The 19,242-nt window shown below is 42.5% G+C and overlaps 4 protein-coding genes across 4 annotated transcripts; 2 read left to right on the forward strand and 2 right to left on the reverse strand.

The window, feature by feature from the left end:
• Positions 1-8,712: 8,712 nt before the first annotated feature.
• Positions 8,713-11,596, forward strand: CTAM01_06172 (sodium/hydrogen exchanger family protein; the record flags this gene model as incomplete). Its single annotated transcript, XM_060522201.1, has 5 exons — positions 8,713-8,871; positions 8,949-9,365; positions 9,437-9,536; positions 9,596-10,158; positions 10,229-11,596. 5 exons carry the CDS (start codon positions 8,713-8,715, stop codon positions 11,594-11,596), a joined length of 2,607 nt encoding a protein of 868 aa, XP_060382929.1.
• Positions 11,597-12,348: 752 nt separating this feature from the next.
• Positions 12,349-13,602, reverse strand: CTAM01_06173 (uncharacterized protein; the record flags this gene model as incomplete). Its single annotated transcript, XM_060522202.1, has 1 exon — positions 12,349-13,602. One exon carries the CDS (start codon positions 13,600-13,602, stop codon positions 12,349-12,351), a length of 1,254 nt encoding a protein of 417 aa, XP_060382930.1.
• A 1,689-nt stretch (positions 13,603-15,291) lies between these two features.
• On the forward strand, positions 15,292-15,615 carry CTAM01_06174 (uncharacterized protein; the record flags this gene model as incomplete). The annotated part of the gene is made up of 1 exon (XM_060522203.1): positions 15,292-15,615. A coding segment is annotated over one exon (324 nt), but the record flags the coding sequence as incomplete, so codon positions are not given.
• Positions 15,616-15,696: 81 nt separating this feature from the next.
• On the reverse strand, positions 15,697-16,549 carry CTAM01_06175 (uncharacterized protein; the record flags this gene model as incomplete). Its single annotated transcript, XM_060522204.1, has 3 exons — positions 15,697-15,920; positions 16,251-16,408; positions 16,491-16,549. 3 exons carry the CDS (start codon positions 16,547-16,549, stop codon positions 15,697-15,699), a joined length of 441 nt encoding a protein of 146 aa, XP_060382932.1.
• Between the last annotated feature and the right edge of the window lie 2,693 nt (positions 16,550-19,242).

Consider the following 19,242-nt stretch of genomic DNA (forward strand, 5'->3'; position numbering starts at 1 on the left):
GCTAACCTCTTAACTAGTTATTTAACTAGCTACTTAAGTAGTAGTTTATATATTAATAGGTTTATTTAGTAGATTTATTTAGTAGATTTATTTAGTAAATTTATTTAGTTTAAATAGAGAGTAACTTTAGGTAATATTAGAAGCGATAAGGATAAAAAGAATCTTTATAAGCTCTAGTACGTAAATATTAGCCTATTTAGCCCTTTTTTAAAAAACCTCTACGTTACTATTAAAATTTAAAACCTCTATAGTTAAGGGCTGCTTTTAATTATTATAGCTAATTATTATAATTAATTATTACGGCTAATTTCTATTATTAACCTTTTTAGCTAGCGCTATTATATAATAAAGAGGGTAGCTTACTTATCCTAAATTATATAGTAGTTTTTATATTAAAATTACTATATTACGTTAAGTACGTACTTAGGGTATATTATATATATTATATAATTAAAAAGTATACTATATTATATAATTTCTTTTAAAAGCGTAATCCCATTAAGGTCGATTTTTTATATTTATAAAGCTAGAAAAAAACTATTATATAATAAGCTCTTAGTAATTAAGTATTAGTAATAGAACGTTTAGAGCGTTATTAGTATATACTTAAAGCTCTTTATATTATATTAAGTCGGATCCGTATTATATCTTTTTTGATCTACTTAGTATTATAGTTTTTCCTTATATTAATATAATTTAATAATTTTAAAAACCTCGTACTCTAGTTTATTATTATTATTAATAATTAGTAATAATAAGTCTTAGTTCTACCTAAGTAATAAGTTATTAGTAGCCTTTTTTAGCTTATTTAGGTAAAAAACTAAGTATATCTAGCTACTTACTAATAGTTCTATAATTTATATACCCCCTTATTTAGTATTAATAATAAGCTATAGCCTAGTTTATAACTATTATAGTTTATTTATATTAGCGGATTTTTAATATAAGGTATTAATAAAGACCTAGTTTCTTAGCCTTAGTTCGTCTAAGTATTAGTAATAATTAATATACCTCTTATATTATATTTAAATAACTTTTATATTACTTTTAATAATCTCTTAGGCCTTATATATCCCTTAGGTTATATACTACGTATTAGTACGATCTAGCTTCTTTTTTATAAAGCTAAATTAGTAAGTTCACTTAGATTAATTAAAAAAGAGCCGTAGCTAACGACTAAATTCTACTTTATATAATAATAGCCCCGTAGTCTTATTAAGCTAAGTAATATAAGTAAAATTAATTATAAGTAAGATATTATTCTAGTTATTTTAGTATTAGTTAATTAGTAGTTTTAATTACTATAAGATATACTAATTTAATACTTTTATTTAGCTATTTATTTAGGGGTAGTTTATTATTAATAATTATAACCTAACCCTATAAATCTTATAAAGCTCCTCTTAGAAATTAAAGTTAAATTAGGGGCCCTAGTCCGATATAATAGTTTTTAATAAGCTAAAAATAAGTAGTACTCGCTTATAAAATATTTAGCTTATATTTTTTATTATAATAATTTTATAATAAGAAATAAATATTACCTTTTTACTTAAATAGTCTATTATTACTTAAGTATTATTAAATCTTTTTTAATTAGTAAGGATAGTTAAAAAGTTAATAAAAATATATTACTATAAGTAGTTAGACCCCCCGACAAAGCAATCTGCCGGGGCCGTACCGTATATTACGTATTAAGGAAAACTAAGTATAATACGCTCTATACTTAATTACTAACTAAAATAGCTCCTAACCTTCTACCGTAATCTTCTTAAGTTCTAGCTACTTATAGGGCGAGCTTTATTTACTTTAATACGTATAAGACCTCTTAATACTAACCTATATAAATAACTAAGTTTAGTATAATCTATTTTTTTATATAAATATTATTATTATTTAAGGGGTTCTATAAGAGCTATTTAAAGTACTAGCTTATTATTTTAACTTTATATATTTCTAACCCATTTATTATAATTATTATAACTAAGCTAGTATTAATATATTAAATTTTAATATTTGTATTAGCCTAGCTATTTATAATATTTATAATATTACTTAGCTAAATTCTATATTATTAAAAAGTACTTTACTACTTTTTAAGTATATTTATGTTAGTTACGATAGTTATAGTATTAAGTTAGTTAAAAAGGGCGCTTAGTTTAAGAAGAGTAGACTTATTAATAAGTATTTTTAGTTTATTAATTACTAACTATATATTAAAAATAAAATAAGTTCTTATCGAGGTAGTATTTTAATTAGCTAACTTCTTAACTAGTTATTTAACTAGCTATCTAAGTAGTAGTTTATATATTAATAAGTTTATTTAATAAATTTATTTAGTAGATTTATTTAATAAATTTATTTAGTTTAAATAGAGAGTAGCTTTAAGTAATATTAGAAGTAATAAGAATAAAAAAAATCTTTACGAGCTCTAAGTAATAAATATTAGCCTATTTAGCCCTTTTTTTAGAAACCTCTATATTACTATTAAAGTTTAGAACCTTTATAATTAAAAAAGGCTATTTCTAACTATTATAGCTAACTATTACGGCCGACTATTATAACTAATTCTTATAACTAACCTCTATTATTAACCTTTTTAGCTAGCGCCGCTACGTAATAAAGAGGGTAGCTTACTTATCTTAAATTAAATAGCGGTTTTCGTATTAAAATTACTATATTATATTAAGTACGTACTTAGGATATATTATATATATTATATATATTATATAGTTAAAAAGTATATTATATTATATAATTTTTTTTAAAAGCGTAATCCCGTTAAGGTCGATCTTTTATACTTATAAAGCCGGAAAAAAAACCACTATATAAAGCTTATAAAGATTTTTTTTATCTTTATTGCTTTTAGTATCGCCCAAAGCTACTCTCTATTTAAATTAAATAAATTTACTAAATAAATTTACTAAACAAATTTACTAAATAAACTTATCAATATATAAACTACTACTTAAATAGCTAGTTAAATAACTAATTAAGAAGTTAGCTAGTTAAAATACTACTTTAATAAGAACTTACTCTCTTAGTATATAATTAATAATTAGTAAGCTAAAAATATTTATTAATAAGTTTACCCCTCTTAAGCTAGGCGCCCTTTTTAGTTAACTTAATATTATAATTATTATAATTAATATAAATATGCTTAAGGAGTAGTAAACTATTTTTTAATAATATAGAATTTAGCTAAGTAATATTATAAATATTATAAATAGCTAGGCTAATATAAACGTTAAGATTTAATATATTAATACTAACCTAGTTATAATAATTATAATAAACGGATTAGAAATATATAAATTTAGGGTAATAAATTAGCGCTTTAAATAGCTCTTATAAGACCCCCTAAGTAATAATAATACTTATATAAAAAAATAGATTATATTAAACTTAGTTATTTATATAAGTTAGTATTAAGAGGTCTTATATATATTAAAATAATTAAAATTCGCCCTATAAGTAGCTAGAACTTAGAAAAACTTTATATAATAAAAAGTTAGGAGCTATTAATAAAAAGGAGATAATAGTCGAGTTAGTTAATTATTATTTTAGTTAGTAGTTAGGTATAGAGCGTATTATACTTAGTTTTCCTTAATACGTAATATACGGTACGGCCCCGGCGGATTGCTCTGTCGGGGGGAATTATTAATTATAATTAACTAATTATAATACTTAATAACGCACATAGCTCTATTACGATATTCAAAAATAATAATCTTAGTAATAAAAGGACTTAAGTTTTATTAGCCTTTTTTAATACTTACTAAGTACGGATATCCTCTATTTTTTATAAAAGGGCGTTAGCTAGTACGTTCTCTTTTTTTAAGTAGTAATAGATCTAAAAATTAAAGTTTATTAGTATACTAGCCTAACGGGTTTATTATAAGTTAAATAGGTACTTAGTTATAAAAAATAGTAATAACTAATAGTTTATAATAATATTAAATTTATATATATAGTTTATAAACTCTGCGCACTATTCCTCTAAATATAATATTATTATTAATATTTTCTTATTATAAATAGTATAATTAAGCTCTGCGCTACTTATTATTTTTAAATAAAAAGTCATTAAGTACTATAACTTATTATCTTCTTATTATTATAATAGTACTTTAGTATATATTAAGTTAGAAGCGTTAGTTTTTAATTATATTAATAGCTTTAGTTTAAAATAATAAAAGATAAGCACTAATATTAGTACTAATTTTATAACTTTAAAAACTAACTTATAATTAGTATTAAAGTTGAAAAGAACCCCCTTACTTATTAACCTCGTTAAGGGCCTAGCTAAGTAGCTATAATCTTTTATAAATCTCTTATAAAAGTTATAAAATCTAAAAAAAAACTAATTACCCTTAAGTGACGTAGGTAGTTTTTAATCCTTAACTATAAAGACTTTTTTTTTATTAAGCTATATACCCTTTATAAAAACTATAAAACCTAAGTACTTTATAAAAATAATACTAAATTCGTACTTTTTAATATTTACTTATAAACTTATTTTTTATAAATAGTTTAGTACTCTAATAACGTACTCTTAGTATTAGAAGGGGTTATTAAAAAAGATTAGGATATTATTTATATATACTATATAAAAGTTATTTAGGTATTTTATTAGTATTTGATTTATATATTATTAATATATAACTAGTTTATTATAAAACTTAAAAAGTATTATTTTATATTTATATACCTTATAATAAGTTCTAAACGTTATTAAGTCCTTAGAGGCTAGGTCGAGGTAAATATAATAAAAAGCTTCTTTAATATTTAGTTTAGTAAATACTTTTATTTTATTTAATTATATAAAGGTTTTATTAATAAGTAATAATAAATAGCAGTTTTTTTTTATAATTTTATTAAGCTTATAAAAGTCGATATAGAAGCGTAAACTATTATTATATTTTTTTATAAATAGTATTAATAATATAAAAGGAGTATTACTTAGCTTAATAAATCCCTTTTATAAATACTTTAATTAATAGGCTCTTATAGCCTCTAGCTCTAATATTAACTACTTATATAAAAAGTAATAAGTTAGCTTTTTTTTATTACTATTTAAGAGCTCGATCTTATAATTATATATCTTATAAAGTATTAGTATATAGTGGTTTTTTTCTAGCTTTATAAGCGTAAAAGATCGACCTTAACGGGATTACGCTTTTAAAAAAAAATTATATAATACGGTATACTTTTTAATTATATAATATATATAATATACCCTAAGTACGTATTTAGTATAATATAATAATTTTAATATAAAAACCGTTATATAATTCGGAATAAGTAAGCTACCCTTTTTAATAATAATACTAATTAAAAAAGTTAATAATAAAGGTTAGCTATAATAATTAACTATAATAGTCGGTTATAATAATTAAAAGTAGCCCTTAACTATAGAGGTTCTAAACTTTAATAATAATATAGAGGTTTTTTAAAAAAAGGGCTAAATAGGCTAATATTTACTACTTTTTTATTATATTAAAGCTCGTAAAGATTTTTTTTATCTTTATTACTTCTAATATTACCTAAAGCTACTCTTTATTTAAACTAAATAAATTTACTAAATAAATTTATTAAATAAACTTATTAATATATAAACTACTACTTTATTAAAAATGCTTATTAATAAGTTTACCCCTCTCGGGCTAGGCGCCCTCTTTAACTAGCTTAATACTATAGCTATTATAATTAATATAAATATACTTAAGAAGTAGTAAAGTATTTTTTAATAATATAGAATTTAGCTAAATAATAATATAAACGTTATAAATAGCCGGGCTAATATAAACATTAAGATTTAGTATATTAATACTAACTTAGAAATTATATTTTATAAAATTAAAAATCCCTTTAATATAGGCTATATTATAAATATAAAAGAATATATAAAGGGCCTTTTAACCCTTAATAAAAAAGAGTATATAATATAAGATTTAGTTATTTATATAAGCTATTATTAAGAGGTTTTATATATATTAAAATAAGTATAACTTATTTTTTAAATAGCTAAAACTTAGAGAACTATGGGGGTAGGTTAGGAGTTTTAATTAGTAATTAGGTATAAAGCGTAATATACTTAGTTTTTTTTAATACGTAATATATAGTACGGCCCTAGTAAATTACTCTATTAGGGGGTTATTAATAATTATAAACTTTATAAAAAAGAAAGTTAAAAAGTTAGAAAATTTTCAAAAACATAGTCTATTAAAATGATAGGAGTATTTATTAATATTAAATATTAATATTATATAATTAATATTAAATTGCCGTTAATAATCCGTAGTTATAAACTTTATAAAAGAAAAAGTTAAAAAAAAAAATCTTAAAAAATTTAGTTAATCGAGATAATAAGAGTATATACTAATACTATATATTAATACTATATAATCGATATTAAGAACTGCGTAAGTAGCTAGTAAAGGTAGAGTATTAAAATAAATAATTAATATTAAGAACTACCTAAGTAATTAATAAAAATAGAAAATAAAGATGAATAAAAATAAATACTTTTAAAAAGTTATTAATAAAGTAAATATAAATAAGTAAGCTATTAAAAATAGCTATATTTTTTTTAATAATAATTCTTAATAAACGTAGTATTAAAATGGGTTAACGATAACTATATTATATATATACTCTTATCCTTCCTCTCTATTCCTTTATTAACCGCTTTAATAACCTATAAGCTTTTATAGGTGCGATGAGGGAGATGCTTTCGTTCCTATCTATATGTATGCGCCATTGAGCGTCACAGCCAAGGCAGCCAAGCCACCATAGTCACACCGGCCGATCACAAGGTCCTGTAATGTGAAGCACTACCCTTGCCTGCGGCTCTAGGTTTGAGTGCGATGGCGTACGCCTGACTCTGAATGTGGCACATTGGATAAGAGATTCATCGAGACGGAGAGACGAACTAGACTTAGCTGTCCCACGTTAGCCCCATAACATTGCAGATGGAGATTCATGTCCCGAAGCTCCATTGGCAGCTTGAGTTCTTGGTAGTCGATATTCGGGACAATATCGAGGTGCATATCAGGTGGGACCCAAGTCAATGGATTATTTGTTGTTACCGCTATTACCCGCTCTAAACCTTGAGGTGGTGGTGGCACAACCCAGCCCCCTGGGCTGGGTATGTGTGCAGCTCAGCTCAGTACCTTAGTGTATCGATACGGATATTGGTGGCCCAATCAGCCGATGATCTCTCGATCCCCGCGTCTCCCCACCTTCTCCAATTCCACGGATAAGTTATCTTTACGAGTACTCCACAAAGACCAACCAATGTCTGGGGGGTTCCCCTCATTCCTGGAAGGATACTCCGTAGAATACAATACGAACGCCAATTCCCAGGTCTTGCTGCTGAAAACCTGTATACGTATCCGTCCAAGGACTGGCTGTAGACTGGCGGTCAGCATGCAGCGCCATGGAGACGGAGAGACAATCAAGGCCAGGCCTGGACCCTGGTTGGAGTCTTGATCCACTGGGCCCTGCACTACCCACAGCGCACTGTCCACGGTCAGGGCAACATCATGTCAGGTGCCATGGAAGTAAGTGCCAGCTGCAAGTGCGCAACCTAGGTAGGTGATCCTTGAGGTGCCAGAAACGTTAACATGCCAGATAAACGAGGTGATATTGTACCAGTGTCTTCGTCTCTGTCGGTGTGTTCTCTTGATGTTGATGAGGTGCGGTCAAGGATGGGACGACAGGCGGTGGGATGGATGACTCGTAAGCCCTCGGTTAGCGTATCACGCAAACGTTGTTCCTCTTTCATCCTTTCATTGTTATGAACCTTTCCTCTTACGAAGTGGGGGACTTACAAGAAAGTAACAGAGTAGGAACGAAATAGTAAGTTTTGGGGGGGAAATAAATACCTGGTGTAATATGTTGCATCCAGGCATGCACCCTGCCTAGTAGTACCCCAGGCGTTTGACCTCAGCATCGCAATCATTCAACGATTGACGGTGACAGCCCACATCCTTGGGCCTGACTTCAATCTCGTTCTTGTTTGCATTCCCTTCATATCAGGGTAGACCAATAAATCCGTTTCCCACGCCTGTAGGTCCCACCCCAACCCTGCTTAGCTACCGCAGTCACGCAGTGAGGCACCTTAGTCTCACACTTTCTCCCTGCCCACCTCCACAAACCGTTGCTCACTCGCACTCCCCGCCCTCCACATTCCCCCCCTCCAAAACATCTTCACGTGTCGCAAACTAAATCCGCCGGGAAGGCAAATGACCAAAGCCCTTAACTTGCTCCAACACCACCATCTGCCACCCTTTTGTACAACCAACCAAAGTGGTCGACTACCAACGATTTCAATTCCCGTGGCAGCTGCGGCCAGGGAGAAAACAACATAGGCAAAACAACCCGCGCTCACCATGTCAGATTAGTACATGCAAAGCTTACCGATATCACGGGACCGATTGCTACTGGCTTGGCCATAGTACCTAAGCCTGCTTCCCCTCCACCCGTTGCTAGTGTTCACAGCCTGGACGGTGTCCATCTTCTTGGCAATTCCATTTAAGAAGTGGCTCTTCCGTATCGTCTGCCGTTTCGTCTTATCACGAAAGGTCAAATCGATTCGACTCGGAGAGCGCAGTCGAGCGCTTCCAGACGTCTTTGGTCGCCTCGTCATTCCTTGCTTCGGAAAGTGGCCCGTTCACCGGCAAGGACAGGAATTTGAGCCAATCCGCCAACATGTCGTCTATCACATCGATGCTATCGGCGACGGCTACATCGTCTGCCGCGCCTACTAGCACCGGCGGAAACAGAGCTCCCTCGCAGGGTGGTGTTATCGAGGGCGCAAACCCCTCGCATTACAATCCGAAGGATCCCATCACCATATTCATCATCCAGGTTCGTTCCCTCTGGTTTCGCATTCCACCTTCAGCGCCGCCCAATAAGTCCTAATTCGTGTCGCTCGCTGGATTTAGGCCGGACTCATCATTATAGTCTGCCACCTCCTCCACTGGCCTCTGTCCAAGATCCGCCAACCTCGAGTGATAGCCGAAGTCATTGGTGGCATTGTTCTGGGGCCCTCGGTGCTGGGTCGAATTCCCGGCTTTCGCGCTGCCATCTTCCCTACGGAATCGATCCCCAACTTGACGCTGGTAGCCAATCTCGGTCTTGTTCTCTATCTCTTCCTCATTGGTCTTGAGACAGACGTTCGCTTCCTCGTCAGTAATTGGCGAGTCGCTACTTCAGTAGCATTCGCCGGCTTGGCTCTACCCTTTGCGTTCGGTTGCGCCCTCGCATGGGGTCTCTACAATCAATTCTCTGGTGATGAGGGTGTAATGCACATTGACTTCCCAATCTACATGCTGTTCATCGGTGTTGCTATTGCAATCACGGTAAGTCACACTGGAGAAACGACCTACTCCGTAGTGTTTCGATCACTATCCGACTAATACATCGCCTCTAGGCTTTCCCGGTTCTGTGCCGTATCCTGACCGAGTTGAAGCTCCTTGATACCTCTGTCGGTGTTATCGTGCTTTCAGCTGGTGTTGCGAACGACGTTGTTGGTGAGTAACGCTTCGGTGCATCTTCAAACGTCAGGCTGAGTTTTGCTAACATCAACAAGGCTGGATCCTCCTTGCCCTATGTGTCGCTCTCGCCAACGCCGGAACGGGTCTTTCAGCCCTCTGGATTCTTCTCGCGTGTGTCGGTTACATGTTATTCCTGTTCTACCTTGTGAGGCCAGCTTTGGTCTGGCTATTACGTCGAACTGGCAACATTGAGAACGGACCTTCGCAGAGCATGATTGCGCTTATTCTATTGATCGCCCTGACCTCGGCTTTCTTCACTGGTATCATTGGCGTCCACGCAATTTTCGGAGGTTTCATGGTTGGCCTTATCTTGCCCCGCGAGAACGGCTTTGCTATCAAGGTCACCGAAAAGTTGGAAGATTTGATCGGTGCTCTGTTCTTGCCCTTGTATTTCACGCTCTCTGGGCTGAATACCAACCTGGGTCTCCTTGACAGCGGTATCGCCTGGGGCTACGTTATTGCTGTAACGTTCACCGCCTTTTTGACCAAGGTTATTGGCGCCAGTCTCGCTGCTCGGTTGAACGGACTGGTCTGGAGAGAGTCTTTCTCCATCGGGGCTCTGATGAGTTGCAAAGGTCTCGTCGAGTTGATCGTCCTTGTAAGTAGCTCTTGTTTGAGCACAGCTCCGTGATGACATGGAATGAGGGACGGATGCTGATTGAATACAGAACATTGGTCTACAGGCTAGGATTCTGAGCACCAGGACATTCACCATTTTCGTTGTCATGGCTCTTCTGACCACCTTCGCAACTACTCCTCTAACCTCCTTCCTGTACCCTCGCTGGTACCAGAAGAAGCTCGAGGCTTGGAAGCGTGGTGAGATTGACTGGGACACTGGTGAACCCATCTCGAGCCACGGCGGATCGACCGATGACCATGAGTTTACCAAGCCGACTAATGATCGTGTCCAGCGCCTGTTAGTGTACCTTCGACTGGACAACATGCCTGCGTTGCTCAACTTGGTCTCCCTATTTGGAAAGCAGTCCGGTTCGGGAGGCCAATTCGCTGAAAGCGACGAGAAGGGCGGTATGACGTCGGACACTGTGGCGCTGGGCTCTTCCAATGGTATTAAAGCTGTGCGGGCTCATGGCTTCCGCCTACTCCATCTTACGGATCGTGATTCTTCCGTCATGACCGTGTCTCAGGTGGACGATTTTAGTCGCAATGACCCTGTCGTGAACATCTTCCGTACTGTGGGACAATTGATCAGGGTTGCCGTTTCTGGGGAGGTATCGATCATGCCGGAGACTCGCTTTGCCGAAGCTCTCCTTTCCAAATCCTCCGATATCTCCTCTGACCTTCTTCTCGTCCCCTGGAGCGAGAGTGGTAGCCTGGTCGACACCCAGGTCCTGTCGGCAGACGGTTCCAACAAGCTTGGATCAACATATACCGGTTTCGCAAAGTCCATCCTCGACTCCCCGGAACACAACATTGGCATTTTCTTCCCCAAGGGTAGTGCTACTCAACCTACTTCGGACGGCAGTAGCGACCGTAAGAGGCTATCCCGAGCATACTCATTCAGCGACATCCATCATGATATCCCGACGATTCCCGTCACAAACAAGTCGCATCAGATCTTCATGCCATACTTTGGGGGCAACGATGACAAGCTTGCCCTCAAGCTAGTGCTTCAATTGTGCGAGAAGCACAATGCTCAAGCGACCGTGGTACACTTCGTCGGGACGGCCGGGGGAGACTCTCAATCTCACGAGGGTGACTACTTCGGATTCGTGTCAACGCATGTACCTGCCAATATAGCATCGCGCATCAAGTTTGAGACTTCTTCCTCTTCCAATACCCTGGAGGCTGCTTCGAACTATGCCGCATCAGGCGTCAGGACAGATACACGAGAAGTCACCTGGCACAACCTGGTTGTGCTTGGTCGTAGGAGTGCTGTAAAAGCGACGGAAGGTAAGGTGTCTGCCAAGGTGTCTGAAGATATCAAGGACTGTCTGGGTATTGCTGCGGGTATCCTGATTACAGCTGGTGTGAAGGCGGATCTGCTTGTCGTTCAAGCTAAATCTTCAGGTAACTAGTCGAAGCTTAGTGCTCTAGTTGTTCATTAATACCATCTATTTCATATATATGATTTAAAGCCACGTCAATCCTGCATGGCTAGTGGTAAGCATGAACAAACTTGCTCATCACATGACACTTGCTGCACTGCGGTGTTGGCTATCAGGTTTGCGCGAGGGTTGCGTTCAGGTGGTATGAACACCCAACGCAATACTGGAACTCAAGTAACTCCCATCGCTTCCATCTTACCTCCTCTTCAAACTCGGCGGGAGTGCCAAAGCTGTCACCTGACATCGCCTTGGCATCTTGTCATATAACTTCTATCGTTTTTTCCCCCCAATCTTCAGTTGATGATAGGGTCGAATGTCAGCATGAATTCGGAGAGATGCATTATTGTTGGTACACATCAAGGGCAGAATAGTCCTGTCGGGGGAGATTTGCAACAGGGTGAGCTTTTCTCATCATCCATGGTATTTTCATTTCCATCGTCATTTGATTCATTGAGACTCGTTACTCGTCTACCGTTAACATGCTGCCATGCCATTTCTAAACTAAGGGAAAATCCGGCCGTCTTGATAGCACTTTATCCGATTACGCCGCCCCTGTAAAACCAGGGAAAAGCCACACGAAAGAAAGCAGAGGAGAGACTTGGTGTGTTTGGGAAGAGATGAGTCGGGAAGATATAGAACAGGGGGATGGGCATCGCGGAACCCAACCACATGTCAAGTAGCATCTCAAATAAGTCGGACAACACATAGATAATTCGATATGATCAGTGTCGTCTTCTCCCACTGCTGCTCTGACCTCCCCCGCTGCCAGTGCCATGGCCGCCCCAACTGCCACTGCGTCGGGTCGCCGTGTTCACAGTAGGTTGGACGACAAAGTTGCGAATGCCCATCTCACATGCCTGACGCAAAGCTTGATGGCGCATGCCACCCTTCATGCCTGTGGCCTTGTGACCGACAAATGTGTCGACGAGGGCGGCGCCCAGAGCAGCCGTGGCGACCCGCGTCCCTTTCTCGCCTATCCACGGGCCGGGCTCACTCTTCATCTGGAGAGCTGCTTGACTTCCCACTCTAAAGGCTGTCTGAGCGGCTTCACCCAGCGCAGCGTAACCGACAGCTGACTTGGCTCGAGGCCGAGCTGTACCAGAGGTGCCCCCTGCTGCACCTTTTCTAGGCATGGACCGTCCTCTGGCAGAGCGTTGCTGACCGCCGCCTGGTTGGCCATACCGCTCAGGCGAGTCATTCATGTAGCGACCGCGGCCACCCTGGCTGTGACCGGCATATCCTCTCGGATTTGAACGGGGATCAGCCTCGTAATCTACATGACGACCGCGATTTGATTCGCTACCGCCGCGGGGGACGCCCTCGTAGTCAGCGTAGCGCGAACGCCGTCTATCACTCTCGCGTGGCCCATCATTCTTGGAACGGCGCGACTCGTTATTATAGAGATCGACATCATCGTAGTCGGCGTAACGGGAGCGTCTGTCGGGATAACGAGGCTCGGCATCAAAGTCAGCATACTTGGAGCGCCTCGTGTCGCTCGTCCGGGGCGGGTGATAGGCATGCTGACGCTCCCGGCCGCGGCGAGAGGCCGGAGCATATGCGTCGAAGGCGTCGTCGTCGGCACGATGGTGAGCATTGGCGGGGGGTTCCCGGGCGGAGCGGCCGTGGCTCCGTGCCCGTGGTTGATAGGCGTCTTCGTCGTAGTATCGGTTCTTGCGACTCTTGCGATCTTCCCTCTGTTCTGGTTGGGGAGCGTAGGATTCCGGGACGGCGTCCCTGCGTGATTTGCGGCTCTCACGGTGTTCCCGTGGCTGTTCTCTAGGCTCTGGTTCGCGTTGATAGTTGTCATAGGCAGCCGGTGGTGCGGCAGGTTCTGATTTATTGCGGCGACGAGGACCAGGACTGCGTCCACGAGATGGATATTGAGCGTAGGGGTCTGCAGCAGTGTCGTAAGAGCGACCGTAAGGCTCATAAGAGTCCAGGTCGTAGTCAGGGCCTCTGCGATGAGAGCGTCCCATTATTGTTCGAGATCGTCGGTTGGGAGGCCGGAAGGGGCAGAAGGTGTGCGAGGATGTGAGAGGATGTAAAGGTGTGGCGGGAGATGTGTGCTAGCAGGAGAAGGTGGCAAGGTGGGCAGATATCAAAGCCGGGAGTGAGCCATATGTCAAGAATCAGGAGGATGGTAGTGTCGAGGGGGGAGGGAAGAAGAAGGGGAGGTCGGATGGTGTATATAATGGTATATAGTCACAAAGGTGGTCATGATGGGTCGAGGCACAGGGCGGGGGGGAAAGGGTGAGGTGGGTGTCAAGGTGGGTGGGTAGGCTAGGTACGTGCTTAGTCTACCTGATTTGCTGGTAAAGGAGCAGTATAGGAGTAAGGTAGAAGCAAAGACAAGCAATCAAAGAGCGTTGGAAAGACGATAGACGAAAGGAACGAACGACAGCGAAGGGGGCGAACTGCAGGCCGTACTCCGTGGGCAGGCCCGAGATGAGACGAGACTCGAGGGGGATTGGGATAGCGTCACACGCCAGAGAGGATCGGCTGACCGCTGGTGTTTTGCGGGGGGGCTATTGCTGGCGCTGGCAAGTTGGGCCCGGTCCAGTCGCGTGCGTCGTCCACTGGGAGGCAGGAGACAGGTTCCATTGGAACGGGATGCGGGAGGAGGGGGGGGCCTCTTTCGCCTCACTGGGAGGTGCCAGCTTGCCAGTGTCTGCGTTTGGGCCACTAAGAAAGAGAAGTCAGGAGCACGCGAGACTTGAAGAGTGGACAGTTGAGATGAGGTATCACGGTATGTACCAAAGTAACTGATGGGGCACGAACTGTCCGAGTAAGGCAACGTGGAGAAATGCGCAGCGCATGAGGAGAAAGAAGGTTAGAAGCATGGGAATGGCGGTTTGGCGGCGGTTCATGGCCAACAATCCAAAAGGGCGAACCAACATTGCCCTTGTTGCAGGAAATGACAATTCAAGACGAATGCAGTGGAACCCTGCCCTGGGCTGAACAAAACAGGGTACCATCGCTACTATGTTTGTTACCGGTAGCCAGCCGTTGGACCGTTGAACTTGAACGGGCCTGCCACACGTCGCGGGAATTATCCATTGTCTTGGTATTATACGGGTTACCGAGTAATACGATGAAATGCCCTAGACATGGAAGGTCGGGTTACTTTTCTTAGTATACACACCCACACACACACTGCGAAATACACTGCGGGCAGAGTTTCCGTAAGGTACCGCAGCTGAAGGCTGTGAGGCATGGGGAAATGGTGCTAAGCAAGAGAAGGGGACCTTGTCTTGTGTTGAAGAATCACCCGGTCCGGAATTCGAAGCACACAGCACCGGTTCCCAGTACCTCCCAGGCGAGGTCGGGAAGGGGGAGACTGTAGCGCACCTCGGCGGGAAAGAGCGCTGCCGGCGGTGCTAGTCCCCCAAAGATCCAAGGAAGCGTTGTAGTCGTAGTGGAACTTTTGCCAAGCAGCCAATGACGGGCCTTGCTCTTCTCGCTTCACAACTTGGGGCGATATGCAGGGTCCAGCCCGCTGCTCCTCTCCAGTGACGTCAGATGAGGTAAACCTGCAGCTGCGACTCCAACAACTCGCATCGTTGCCCACGACTCACACCTCTTGCTAACGAATCCCCGTCCTCACTCTACATACTCTCCGGACCCCTCTCTCCCATTACTTACCCTGCCAGAATGGCCTGTCGTGTCACACTGCGTCTGTGTATCTTCAGAACCATCATCACCAACAGCACCGCAGCCGGCAGTGCTGCATCCCCCGAGCTGATTCGCAATGCACGTTGCATGAGGTGCATCATACCCTCACGACATGGCCCTACGCAGCATTGATTCTACCGCACTATGACATTGCCATGCTGATGGCCAACTCGCTGCTGTCCGTAATCATCCGGAACGCCTTGAATCAATTCTATTGCCATTTCTCCCTCAGTTACACCGCCAGTCCCAATTGGCCGGGATGCTCAATCCCTCAGCTTACTCCGGCACTGAAACTCGTGTCACCTACACCTGCTTGATCGATGATGTACAGTACGCATGTTGCCCGCATCATCAGGCGAGAGTGGCTCCTTGATACGCGCTTGATTCCAGAAGGGCCTTCAGAAGCCAGCAACCGATTCGCAACTACTCCGTATGCTGCTGCCAAAGCCAACCTTGCCAAAGACATCTGAATATGCTGGTGGGACCACAGAGTAGCCATCCGTGCTGCCCGGCGGATCCTCCCCCTGAACCAGCTTGGTTACCTTAGGTTCCGGGCGGTATTCGGCACCAGGACAGTCCCAGCGGCCGTTGCTACCAAACACCCTGCCGGCTGACGTCGGGTCTGCACGGATACCATCGTCACAGTGCTGCTGCTCGCCTCGTCATCTTTCCAGACATTCTACTTGCACCTGAGCCAGTGAAAAGATACTTTTCTGCAATTAATTAGCGCATAGAGCCGACAGGTCAGGGTAAAGCAGACTGCAAATTGAGGACGTGATTCTGCTCCTGACATGGCATCCCCAGAGATCGTCAAGGAGCCGCTGCAGGGCCTCAAATTCTCCGGGCAGGTAGGCACTCTCGCCGTCGTCACATCGTTGGAATAAGGTAAGCATCGTCACATCGACCCACGACAGGGCGCGTGAAAGGCTGAGTGGTTCACTTCGTTACTCACGCGCTAGCGCTGCAGTACATGACTTGGTCGCCGTCGCCCATACGCTCGCAAACCACAAGCGGACGCCTGTACTCTTTGGCGGTGAGATCCAGTCCACGAAAGGAGCAAGGAGTCTGCGGTGCGTGATAAGCTCCCTGTCCTTGTTGCTGTCTCCGTGTCTGCGCGGGATTGGGTTTCCCCCTAGGTCCCGAGAGATCGGTGACGTCGCGATGCGAATTGAATGTGACCCATCGAGCGCACGGCATCAATATCGCTGGCTCCCCAGGGAGCTGGTGGGCTTGATCGTCTCTAGTGGCCATCTGTGGACTGTGAAAGCTCTGGGAGAGGACCAAATTCCGTTCGTGTCATGCAAAAGTAGGGCCAAACAAAGACTGGCGAGTCGCGACCTCGGTCACCCTGGCTGCTCAGGATCACGATGATCTCGCTGATTGTCGATGAGAGTCAAGGAGAGGATTAAGTTCTGTCGTTTCCCCGCACCGGTCCTGGTGCCATTACCGGGGATTGCGGAGGTCGGATGCCGTCCGACGAGAGGGTGGGTGCGATGCTGCCTCGTGTCAATCGCAAACATCGATGCTTTATTTGTCCAACCAGGAGGAAGCAATTGGCACATTGCTGGCGTTCCTGACGAAGGCTCACATGGGTCTGCCGGCTACGGCTCGACACAGCGAAATTTCAAGCGGTCGGGGTCCCGCACACTTGGTTCTCTAACAAGTGGGCGATTCGATGGGTTGCCTCAACGAACGGCACTAGGCGCAAGCCTGGATGACAAGACGGTTTCCTCCAAATTACCACCCAGTGAAGGCTTTAGCGCCACTTGGCTTGCCTTAATTCACCATCAGTCTCGAATCAACCGATGGATGACTCGATGAAGCGCGCCCGCCCGGCGAGCCGCGGATACCCCGTCGTCGGCACGGCCCCGCCCGGGCTAGAGGAGGCTGGGGGGGCAGCGAGGAACTCGGCTTCTCCCGTGATCGGTAGCTTGAATTCGTCCGGTAGTGTGGATACCGTTTGTGCCGTCGTTCCGGGATTGCCTTGGGAATACCGCTGCCGTAATTGCCGCCGTCGTCCCGGAGCCATGGGACGACTGAGTCGCCATAACTTGTTGAGTGGATTGCAGCCATCGGACGAAGTGAATAGTGGTGGTGCGAAACGCCGGTGGTGGTCGTCGTAGGAAGACGGGTGTGTGAGGCTACAAGCAACCTATGGATAACCGATGTGTGTCAGAGACATAAGGTATAGTCCGAATCTGAGAGGTTCTGTACGCCCGGATCCGAGATAGTGGTTTCCAATACCATACCAGTACCAGTATTTGTAGCGACTTCGTGCTTCCTCCATTCTTAATTCTCCGTGCGGTCACGACCGCGAAATGGGGCCAAGGCGAGTTCTTCGACATTAGTTCTTGTAATGTATCCATGGGTCGGATGCATAGATGCAATAGAAATCAGACATCGAGAAGAAGAGACCCACTCCACGTGCAAGCCTGGCAGCCGTTGCGGAAGTTGCGTTGGCGCGTTGGTCATCGTATCTTCAGCATTTCTGTACATGAAGAAAAATTGGGCCCGGCAGATAAGGAGAAGCAACGAGGCCCGTTTGGGACATGGGTCGTGTGTCTCTTGCGGCCTCGCCCAGCTTTCTGGATGCGACGTATTCCAGGTTAGTACCCTCCAACACGCCTATTTCTTCGACAGGCCCATCTGCTTGGCTTGTCACAGTATGTTGATGCCGAATTATGGATCGCAGCAATCGCCCGACTAACATACGTGGATGCCAAGCGACGCATAACAGAGATGTTGCTGTCATGAGAACTCGTTGTCCTCACATGAACTCTTTGTCTGGTACGGAGTAATACTTCTCGACAATGATTCATCTCGGTGTGATCTAGAACCGTACTGCAAAGGCACACTACGGATTAGGCTGCTCTCGAACCTCGCTTCGAGGTACCATCTCCCACCAGAATGAGCTGAGATGGATTCCCTATTGGAGACTCGTGACCGCAAGCTCGAGACGGCACCGCATCTGTGCTCGGCTAAGATCTCCAGATCAGACGAACGACAGACCCCCAAACTCGACTATTGCTGTGATAGAGGAACTCGTACGACGCGGCGCAAGCAGTTTGGTGGGCGCGATGTATATGATCAGATGTCGTGAAGGTAGCCTCTGCCAAGCAGGAGCTGTAACATGTTGTCGTTGGCTTGCTGGGTCAAAGGCTACCGCCACGGCTTCCAAAGCCTCATGCCCAGCAGCCAGCCACATATAGACAAAGACAAGCCGGCAACCAATGAGACCCTATTGCCGGTCTTTTGCAGAAAGAAGAAAGCACCGATGAAGTAAGGCATGTTGGAATTAAGTTCAACCATGCAAAGGCGGCCTGCACTGGCGATGAAGAAATGCGAGCCATAGTTCCCAGAATGTCTGTCGTCTATGAGACCTTGAAGTCAATGTCTTTGGCGGGTTTTTGCGGGGATGCCGGCCGGGCGGTTCTCCTCAAGTCTGTCAGATGGCGGTGGTGCGTTAGTGCCGTTGTTCCCCCTGTTTGGAAGTCGTGGGGGTGGGCCAAGTCGGATTGGGGGAGGCAATGTCAACGTGAGTCGTAATCAGTGGAAAGCTCGGGGCCTTGGGAAGGGGGGGGGGGGGGTTCGGGGGATTCCTATCGCCCAGACGGATGGGAGGCACCAGATTGGCTATCTGCTGACGCCAACTGAACGTATCTGACCGATGAATGGAGCAGACCGGTGACCGTGAAAGTGCACTCCTTACTCCGTCCGAACTAGAGTCGTCAAGTCGACGGTGCGGAAGGTCCAGACTTGATAAACCTCGTGGTGGTGGGCAGGTGCGCCGCTGTCCGAGCTGGGCGGCGGCCGAGTGCGCATTTGACTCTCATGAAGAATTTCGTGGCTGATCGAGAATCAACAGACGGCTCGAAGGTGAGCTTGTGCGAGGCAGCTTGGTTCAGCATAAGGCTAAGGAATGGGAGCGCCAAAAAAGTGAGACA

The sequence above is a fragment of the Colletotrichum tamarilloi genome (assembly GCF_030869305.1).
Source record: "Colletotrichum tamarilloi strain Tom-12 chromosome Unknown Scaffold_17.1, whole genome shotgun sequence".
Classification (NCBI taxonomy): Eukaryota; Fungi; Ascomycota; class Sordariomycetes; order Glomerellales; family Glomerellaceae; genus Colletotrichum; species Colletotrichum tamarilloi.